The sequence below is a fragment of the Lipotes vexillifer genome, unplaced genomic scaffold (genome assembly GCF_000442215.2).
Source record: "Lipotes vexillifer unplaced genomic scaffold, Lipotes_vexillifer_v1.1 scaffold442, whole genome shotgun sequence".
NCBI lineage: Eukaryota > Metazoa > Chordata > Mammalia > Artiodactyla > Lipotidae > Lipotes > Lipotes vexillifer.
The window spans coordinates 731,539-742,172 of NW_006790311.1; the positions used below are offsets into that span (position 1 = coordinate 731,539).

General features: G+C 51.1%; 1 protein-coding gene across 4 annotated transcripts in view; it reads left to right on the forward strand.

The window, feature by feature from the left end:
- PKNOX2 (PBX/knotted 1 homeobox 2) overlaps nucleotides 1-10,634 on the forward strand; it is a 262,937-nt gene that overhangs the window by 213,552 nt on the left and 38,751 nt on the right. For all 4 annotated transcript variants that reach the window (XM_007463596.1, XM_007463594.1, XM_007463597.1 and 1 more), the window contains one exon: nucleotides 6,650-6,821. In XM_007463596.1, coding sequence (XP_007463658.1) covers nucleotides 6,650-6,821 — 172 coding nt within the window. The remainder of the gene's footprint in view (nucleotides 1-6,649; nucleotides 6,822-10,634) is intronic.

A 10,634-nucleotide genomic window follows, 5' to 3' on the forward strand; every position in this document is an offset into this window, starting at 1 on the left:
CAGGCGGACTCTCAAGCACTGCGCCACCAGGGAAGCCCTATATATAAGTTTTATATATTCTTTTTCAGATTCTTTTCCTTATAGGTTATTACAAAATATTGAGTATAGTTCCCTATGCTGTACTGTAGGTCCTTGTTTGTTATCGTTGAAGCTCTGTCTTTTGGCATCCTTTCTTTTTCCTATCTCTGCTTCTCTGTTTATGGCCCTATGAGCAGAAAGAAATGTTAAAAAAAAACGTTTTTCTTAACCCAGGTTGTCCAAGGAGGAACGAAGGGAAGCAGAACAAAGTCCACTTGTCTTCTTTTGAGTCCTTTCAGCAAAAGGACTTATAGGGGAACTTGCAGTTAGATACGAGTATAAAAATTACCAAGGAAGTTATGGTCTCCATCCCAAGAGTTCTTCGAAAATGTTAGGGAAACCTATTGGGCCATCTTCAGTAAGAACATCTGTCTTGAAAGAGGGAGGAGTAAAATGGAAGGCGCTGAAGCTCGCCTGCCTGAGGATGCTCTCAGAAGCCTCACTAGAAATATGTGTGTGGGTGGGGGGATGAGGAGGGCCCGGATCGCTTTGCCCTCAAGAAAATCTGGGGCTTCAGCGAGGGGTCTCAGCCTCGCTGCTGCTGGAGAGAGGGTGACATTCAACTCTGCAAAGGGCTTCAGCCAAAATCCTGCCCTGTTTGGGCCCAGGCTCTTTGGGGTGCTCCCAGAGGCAGCCCTATGCATCCTGGCCCCAGACTGGGCATTTTAGGCCCGCGAATTTGGGTGATGCAGAAAACAACGAAGGCAGAAATGTCAGAAGTAATTAAACCAAACGATAGCTTAAACCCCTGTAGAAATCAACACATCCGGTTTAATCACCTTCTTAAGCTAGCACAAGACTGCCATTCTGTGGAGAGGGGTTCTTTATTTCATTGGATCGTTAACAAGAACTGTATATCTTGATCTTGCTTTTGGTTCAGATGCTCCTGGGGAGAGGTGATGAGGGTGGGGCTGGGGGTGGGGACTCCGAAAAGAAAACAAGATATAATAAAATCTTATTTGAGGTCCTCTCTCGCCCCCCGCTCCTGGCAATGTCCACACTCGGGGCAGCCCGCTCTCCCAGCACCCAGGCAGAGGCACAGTGCTGAATGTGATAAATGAGGCCATTAGAGAAATTCATTTCTCTTTATTAGTCTGTGTCAGATCCTTTCTATTAGTGGCTGGAAACGACCTCTCTTCTGCAGTAAAATGTCATGCCAGTTCACTCCTTTTATTTGTTCTGCACCAACGAGGCTCAAACTCTCCCTGAATTAGTGCAGTGAGATTTATTTTCTCCAAATTTTGAACGGCTTAAGAGAGATTGGGGGTGGGTGGTGTGGGTGGCAGGGGGGTCGGTGGTGGGGTGAACTGGGAGATTGGGATTGACATATATACCCTAAGATGTGTAAAATAGATAACTAATAACCTGCTGTATAAAAATAAAATAAAATAAAATTCAGAAAAATAAAAATTAAAAAAAAGAGAGAGATTGGGCTGGAGGGGGCGGCCAGGTGGGAGGCGACACAGGGAAAAGCATGGAGAAAGATCGGGGAGGGATAAGGTGAGCTCTTCTGGAGGTCAGACGTCCTCGGCTCTCTGGAAATGAAGGCTAATGGCCATCTTTCACATCTCGTTCGTCATCGTCCAGGCACTGGGGACCGAGTTTCCACGTTTCTGCTTCCAGCCTCTGAAGGGTACTGATCCACGGTGGGAGAGATCTGGACAGCGGGAAGAGGAACTCCTTAAAACCCATTTTCTAGTTGGACAGACTGAAGCTCAGGGAAGGTCAAGAATGACAGGACCAGTATCCCACGCATGACCGGAAATCCCCCTTCCGATCCCCTGCCTGGCTCAGACAAGGGCATTCATGTCCCGGGAGGGTAAAGTGCCCAGCCCTCCTGGTCTCTGCCCTAGTTACCCCACCCCACCCCAGGCCCGCAGTGGAGGCTGCTGGAAAAAAGACTCCTTGAAGGTGGCTTCCAGCCTCTTCCCCAGTCTCACGGGGTGATGTTGGAGGATAGCTTAAAAAAGGTCAATGCTTAGGCAGGTGTAGGATGGGCAACTGGGGAAGGGGCTGGGAACTGGGCCGGGAACAGCCTTAAAGAAGGCCATAGCATCACTGCAGCCACAGAACCCAGCTGAGTCACTGGGAAACTGAGCCTGTTTCTCAGGGGTGGTACAGAGCATCTCAGCAGTCCCTGCACTTGAGGTAGCAGGTAGCGGTCAGGGTGATCGAGAGATGTAGGTGGATAGAGCACGGGAGCCACAGGCAGCCCTACCAACCCTGGCTGTGGTTCATATGAAAAGCTGTGGGTGAGCACAGATGTCATCCGAACTCCTGGGCTCAGGGATCCAGGGATCAGGGTGGGTGGAACCAGAGGCAGGAGGCTGGGGAGGGTGGGGTATGAAGGGAGGATTTGGGAACTGATAGTGCAGCTGAGGCAGGGAGGGGCTGGGGAGAGGGGTCATGGCAGCAAGCAGGAGGCCAGTTCTGTGCTCCACGGGTCCTTGCTTAGCTTGGGGGAGAGGATGGAAAGCACGTTTTCTTCTCCTGAGAGATGGCAGAAGCCATAGAAAACACCCCCAGATATGCCCTCATCTCTCTCTCTCTCTCTCTCTCTCTCTCTCTCTCTCTCTCACACACACACACACACACACACACACACACACACACACACGGGAGACCTGACACCTGCAGGGGAGAGGTTTATAAAATGGACCAATGCTTGAGCTCTGCCTGGAAGGTGCACGCTGTCCCCCAGTGGAGGGGACAGTGCCTCCACCCCAGTCCCCAAAAGCCCAGCTCTGTGCGAGACCTCGGATCTGACTGCTGCTCACCTCTTCGACGTCATCTCCCTCCGTTCTCCTACCTTGCTCCAGCCACAAGCGCCTGGATTTTGTTCCAGAAACATACCAAGCTCATTTCTCTCTGAAGCGCTTTGCGTTTTCCCCTGCTTGGCATGCCCCTCCCTCTGACCTTTGCCTGACTGCCTCCTTGTCCTTCCAGGCTTCACTCAAATGTCACCTCCTCAGAGAGGCCCTCCCTGATCACTCTCCTCTCTGCAGAGGCCAGGACAGTGGCAGACGATCTCACCCTCTCCCCCCAGCCCAACTCCAGGGCTGGTAGCTGGGAGGCGCAGCCACCGGCAGCTCCCTCCTCCCTGCCCCACATGCCATGCACGCTGTGTACACAAAACACATGATGCTCGCAGACGCACTGCATACAGATAACACGTAGCCCTGCACACGCACCGCATACAATAGAGGGCATAGGCACCCTGTATTCACAGCACACAAACTCTGCACCCCAGCTCCATACACACAACCCATATGTGCATAGTACAGCAGAGACGTAACACCGTGTGTGCACATGCAATAAAAACACCTAGGATAACCCACTTACACAACGCTCACACTTGCTCTCGTTGACAGCCTACATTCATCCCAGGTGCACACACGTGCACCGGCACACCCACACACCATCAGCAGCTGCCCACCCTGCCTCCAGCCGGTGAGGAAGGAACGTGCAGTGACCGCAGCCGCCGTGGGGATGGGGCAGGGGCTGCGCCCCCCACCACCTGGCACGATGCTGTGGATTATTAGTTCCTGGTAATTTAGTGCCCTTGTACAGAGTCGATTTGTGCCTTTCACTCCTAATTGATCTAGTGGCTATTTAAATGGCAGCAGGCATCTGTTGAGAGTAGGAAGGTTCATAAGGCGCAATAATTCATAACACCGTCTGGAATTTGCCTTCCATGTCCCTCAGCTAAACCACTGCAGGTCTCTGCTTAAATCACAGCCATGAAGGCTTCCTTTGGTATTCCACTCAGGGCCAGGAGAATCTTGCATTAAACTGGGATCAGGTTAGATTAGACTATGATATGCTGCGGTATTAGTGGCTGCAAATGAAGACTTATACTGGAGTTTAACCCCTTCACCTGGTTTTCTCTTTGTCTTCAGCGGATGGCTGAGCGAACCCATTGTTTTCCCACCAGCTTCCTGAGGGGGCCCAATAGCTCTTCCAGCAATTTGGGGCTGCAGATGGGCTACCCTCAGATATTGACCCTTTTTTCCTCCAGACTGTGACCCAGCCTGCAGCCTTGGAGCCCAGCTATTTATGCATCAGCTCCCAAAACAAGGGTCAGGGAGCTAGTGTCTAGAGACAGCTTTGCCGAGCCACGCAGCTCATCTGTGGCAGGAATTCACCTCCCCTCAGCCCCCGCTGCCCCCGAGCTTGAGTAGAATGACCAGTAGGTATAGGTTTGAGTGTGGATGGGTCTCAGCACCTTCTGCCTTTCTGCCCAGAATTATTAGAATCCCAGGATGGGACAGGCTCACAGGGGTCCCCCATCAGCCTACAAACGCTATGTAGGCTGAATGTTCAGTCCTTCTCGGCATGTTTAATCATAGCGTGCTGGAGGGAAGACGCATGATCTGTTTTCATTTTCAGGACTTAACTGTGCTTTCCAATACGGTAGCCACTAGCCACATGTTGCTATCTAAATTAAACTTAGTTAAAATTAGACAAAATAAAAGAGCCATATTTTATTTATTTTTTAATAGACCTTTATTGCAGTGTAATTGCTTCACAATACTGTGTTGGTTTCTGTTGTGCAACAAAGTGAATCAGCCATATGTATACATATATCCCCATATCCCCTCCCTCTTGAGCCTCCCTCCCACCCTCCCTATCCCACCCCTCTAGGTCGGCGCAGAGCACGGAGCTGATCTCCCTGTGCTATGCTGCTGCCTCCCACTAGCTATCTGTTTTACATTTGGTAGCGTATATATGTCGATGCTACTCTCACATCGCCCCAGCTTCGCCCTCCCCCACCACGTCCTCAAGTCCATTCTCTATGTCTACGTCTTTATTCCTGCCCTGCCACTAGGTTCATCAGTACCTTTTTTTTTTTTTTAGATTCCGTATGTTTGCATTAGCATACAGTATTTGTTTTTCTCTTTCTGACTTACTTCACTCTGTATGACAGACTCTAGGTCCATCCACCATGGAGGTTGCTTAAAAAACTAAAAATAGAATTACCATATGACCCGGCAATCCAACTACTGGGCATATACACTGAGAAAACCATAATTCAAAAACAGCCATATTTTAAATGTCCATTGGCGTCATGAAGTTAGTGGCTACCGTACTGGACAGCAGAGATTGTAGAATGTCTTCATCACCTCAAGAAGCTCTGTTGGGCAGTGCTGGCTACAACATCCCCATTGGCAGAAGCCTGGGGACCAGACCCAACATACATACTTTCTCCTCTCCCAGCTCGCAGAGCTTACTCAAAAAGAAAGGAGCTAGATGTTGTGGTTCCAGGGCACTGAGGTGAGCAACCAGAGAGTGATGTGCCGTTGCTTTTTGGGAACCATGGTGGGAGGGAATGGGGCTCCAGAGTCCAGTGTCAATATGCATGTAAACACATGTGCACGTGCCGGGTGTGAAGACATAGCTGTTCACTCATGCTGCAGAGAAATGAGAACGAGATGCACTTATATATGCAAATGGGGTCACACACCTAACATATATATATTCAACAAAGATTTATTAGTATCCACATGCCGCTGCTAGACTCTGGGCAGACAGTGAGGAATGAGGTGGGCTTGCCTCTTGCCCTCATGTAGCTGAGAGTCTAGTGAGGAAGACAGGTGGTAAAGCAAACAACCCAGGGAGCCGTTGGCATAGGTTGAGGGGAGGGGCAGTCAGGGAACCTTCCCAGAGTGGGTGATGTCAAAGCCAAGACCCATACAGTAGCCAGGTAAGCACTTCAGCTTACATCCATCCATCAGAGAACCGTCACACACATGCGCACACTCACACTCACATATTCATCATTCACTGGTTCATTGTCAGTCACAGAATATTTATTAAGTGCCTGCTATCAGCACCAGGGCAAGGTCCTAAGGATACAGTGATCATTGAGACAAAGACAGTCTTGGAGGAAAACACTGGACAAATAATGATGCAAATAATTGTTTAATTACAGTTGTGCTAAGTGTGTGATGATAGAAACGTGTAGGGAGGTGTTACACTGCGTCGGGCAACAGATGGATAGAAACGTGAAGGGAGGTGTTACACTGAGTCGGTCAACAGATGCAGGACAGGTGGAGACTTCTGCCCACCACGTGTGACGAGTACTCAGGTCCACACCCCTCCACGTACACTTGCAAACACACAGGTGCTGCCCTCGGCTGGCTCCACGCAGCCAAGGGCGGGTGTGTGACCAACCACGAATGTTCACATCCAGGACTTTTCTGGACACTCTTCCCATATTTCCTTCCCAGATTGACACTGAGCCAGAAATGGACACCTACTTCTGTGAAGGGTTATACCCAGCATCCCTCATCAAATATCTGTGCAGTTTCTCTGGACAAAGAGAAAAGTTAGGCCCCTGGTGGGGAGGGACAGAAGCCTCTGAGGCCCCAGGAATCAGGAGACTGAATTCTCTGTGCCAGGGCGTGAAACGCTGCCGTCTGGGCTGACCATGGGGACTGGGGCCTTTTTCAGGGAGTGGGACCCTGGGAGAAGAAGTGACGGCAGTGTGGGAAGGGACCCTGGTGGCTTCTGAGCCCCGACGGCAGCAAGTCTCTGAGTGCGCATGTGTGAGCTCTTGATGTCCCCGCAGGCACCCTCTTTTCCCGCTCCTGACGCTGCTGTTTGAGAAATGTGAACAGGCCACGCAGGGCTCGGAGTGCATCACCTCCGCCAGCTTTGACGTGGACATCGAGAACTTTGTCCACCAACAAGAGCAAGAGCACAAACCCTTCTTCAGCGAGGACCCAGAGCTGGACAACCTGGTAAAGACCCTGCAACCCCGCCCTGGCTAGGCTCTCCCTACCTTCTGATGCCCTCCAGACGCCCTAGAAGCAACCCTTTCATTCATGCATTCAACAAAGAAATTTGCACGCCCCCTGTGGGCAGGCACTAGGTGTACCCTTCCAGCGTCTGAGAACCTTAAACCAAGAGTTGCATGCAAAGGTGTTGCTGCCAAAGCTCTCCCCTCCTCTGCCGCTGAGACACCAGCATCACCTACAACCCCCTTGCAGTGCAGACGGGAGGAAAGGAGGGTCATGGCGCCCAGAATGTCTGGTGTAGCTGTTCCAAGAGCTAGAGTCCTGGCACGCTGGTAAATCTGTCTTGGGCTGCCCAGAGAGGAGCTGATGGCCATGTGCTACAGTGTGGAGGGTGGGGATGACAGGCACAGTCAAGCAGATCGGTGGATAGGAAGACCGGAAACATAGTCACACTGAGAAGATCAGCAGATGTCCTGCCCATTTAGGGGGACGCAGTAGATCAGGCTCCCAAACCTAGCTTGTCATCCACATCATCACTACAGCTTTCAAAAGCACACGGTCCTGGGGCCCACCACCTGGAAACCGTGACTCAGTAAGTTTGGTGGGACCTATGAAGGTACATTTTTAAAGGTTTCCCAGACAGCTGCAATCTTCAATAAGGCTTGGTAACCACTAGATTAGATGATACCTGAAATTCTCATCTAGCCCTGGGAATCCTGTTGAGAAAGAGAGCTGTAGAGAGGCTGCTCTGTTTGTTCATCATGACAGCGGTCATCCTGGGATTATTAACCACAATTCTTGATTTTTCTGTGGGTGGATTGCCCAGATGATGCACGGTGAATTTGGAAACTCTGAAAAACTCTCTTCCACAAATTGATTGATTATAGCACTGACCTCTTGCAGTCAGAGTTTAGTTAGTACCTACTCCCAAAAGGGAAACAGAATTAGAAAAGCAAATGTGACTCCAAAAAGCAAGGAAGAAAAACACACATACACAGTGCACTGGCAGAACAGATTTAAATGACTTGGGTATTGTTCTGTGTCGTGAATTATCCACCCCACTGCTTCTCTCAAGAGTTGATTATGCTACTTTATGGAGGCCAGAAGACCTACCAGGAGAGCCCCCCAGCCTGGCCTGGAAATTTGTGAAATATTATGATGCGTTTAGAGGACAGAGGATAAGCACCTGACCGGGGTCGGGAGCGTTAGTGCAGATTTCTGGGAGCCGCAAATCCACCTCTGCTTGTGCCTGGCCCTCCCTATCCCCTGGCTGGGATTGAGCAGACATCCTTCCTGGGAGCCCAGACCACTGTCTCTCAGGTCCCCTAGGACAGCTGTCCCCGTGCAGGTTCTCCAGTTGGTCCAGCAGTAAGTGCAGGCTGGCCTGGCCCTGCCCTGCTGTTTGGTTGCTCAGAATCTCAGAACCGCAACTGTGAATCAGGTCTTTAGAAGCTACACCCGCAGCAGCCATGGAACCAGGAAGTGAGGCAGCCGTTTCTGCAGGAGCTGGAATGGGCACTCCTCTCCCTTGACCCCAAAAGAAACTGAGGCCTAAATTGGTAGGAAATACCTAAAATAGGCTGAGTGATATGAAAGAATTTAAACCTTCAGAGGTAGGAGTCCTGGGGAAACAAACCTCACAGACCTTGCCCACTACCACCTGCCAGGTGAGCCATAGAACACCCCCCGAGGACAGCCTCTTATTCTAGCACAGCCTGGAAAATACCGAAAAGTGTGGCCACCTCCCTGTTCTCCCCTGGCCCACACTACCTGGGTCTCTCAGAGTTCTGTTCACTCAAAGATTCAGATTTCTTCATTAATCCAACAAAACTTGGTTAGTGTCTGCTACGTGCCACGCCTGACCTAGGCACGCAGATGTTGTAGGAGCTGCCCCAATGGCCCCAGACCCCCGGTGTTCCCTGGGCCTCTATCTCAGGGGAACTGGGCTGGGAGTGGTCCACTGGTGGAGCAGGCCTTGGACAGCCCACCTCCTCATGTGGACCTGATTTACCCAGAGCAGTTAGCTGCAGTCAGTGACTGACGGATGGGTCGATTATTTAAATGGAGACCATTGAAGGAGCCAAGGACCTCAGCCCAGCTACACAGCTCACCCTCTGGGTGACTTTGATGACAACTCCTTTGAAGCTCAGTTTCCTCGTCTGTAGAGCCAATACGCCTGTCTCCCGTGACAGTCATAAAATATTCACGAGATGGCTTGTGGAACTAAATGCATGGCATCCGGAAGGTTAAGGTCAAATGCAGTATCACTAAAACCAGGCATTCCAGCCACCTCACCTCACCTCTAGGCCATCAGAGAGACTGTGTGGCCTGAAGCCTGAAACTTCACCGGGAGTGGGGGGAGGATGTCAGGCAGCGCCCTTTGCCACCCGACTTGTAGTCCTGTGTCGGGAGGGGAGAGATGAAGAGGCCGATCACATGAGCCATCATTAGAACAAGAATCATGCAGCCAGCACAGCCGAGATGCACATAATTAGAAATTAGAAAAAGGTCAGATCACGTCATTATCAGCTCAATCAGCTACCGAGTGCCACAGCCAGTTAATTTGGCATCTGTATTTTTTACAACCCCACACACGTAGCCCAACGGACTGTAACTCTTTATCCGGACAGATATACTGCGCAGCGGAGCAGGGACATAAAATGAGACCCCAAGCAAATGAGCTGAGATAATTGAGAGATTTATTTTTTATATATATGTGTGTCAGGGCGGCTTTCCTTTGCCCTTGAATGTTGACTTTCACAGATGGGATTGTCAGGAGGACACTAGGATCCCCCGAACTCTGTCCGGTGCTGGGCTCTCGGGTCCTGCCTCCTCCCCAGCTCCCCCAGGCCCACCACGGGCACGCGGGTCCTCCCCCTCCAGCTGGTCCCCTCATCTCGTCCATGCAAATCTCTGTGTCTACCTGCCCCGCTCCACGGTCTCTCAGACGAGTTCCCATGGGCACTGCTTACTAAGCTCTGCCAGAGCTGCTCAGAGACCAGAGAAGTTCCCAGAGTATAGGTTTCTGAGGGAACCTCCCTCCCCGGTTAGCCAGCTGCCCGAAAAGAAACTTAGAATCACAAAACGCTGGTGGGGAAACCACAAGTGTGGAAAGCAGCACGCCCATTTTATAGATGGGGACACTGGAGTCTGGAGAAGGGCAGTGACTTGTCAGCATCCAGGTCTGCTGGCTCCTTGCACGCCATCACCCACCTCTCTGCTTCCCGGGGGGTAACAGAGACCTCATTTATACAGGGTACCACCAACATCTCTCCCCCTGGTACCCACACTCTCTGACCCTCTCCACCTCCCCATTTCAGTGCCATGCGGGTGGCTTTCCACCCCCATGGTGGCTAAGCTGGAATGCTCCCCCGGGGATACCCTCACTCCAATTCCGACACCCACCCAGCGTTCACCAGGCCTCTGGCACCTGGCCCTCGGATCCCCTGCTTGGGCCCAGCAGCCTCTGACTGGCAGTTGGTTCAGTCTGTAAAATTCACAAGTTCCCCAAACCCCTTTGAAAGGTAAAAGCTTTTTGTTTTATAAAATCTGATTTACGGGCCCCCAGTGCAGGGCCGAGGTTTTATATATTATGCAAGATTTCAAACCGAAGCTGTAAAACGTACGGTTTCAGTTTCATGCATGGAATTTTTTTATGTGTAACTTTTTTAACACTTACGGGGCACGGCACGTTTTAATGAGACCCTGGTGTGGCTTAAGGGACAGATTATAGCTGCCTGACCGCAAAACCAGCTCCAAGGGCTTCCCTGGTGGCGCAGTGCTTGAGAGTCCGCCTGCCGATGCAGGAGACGCGGG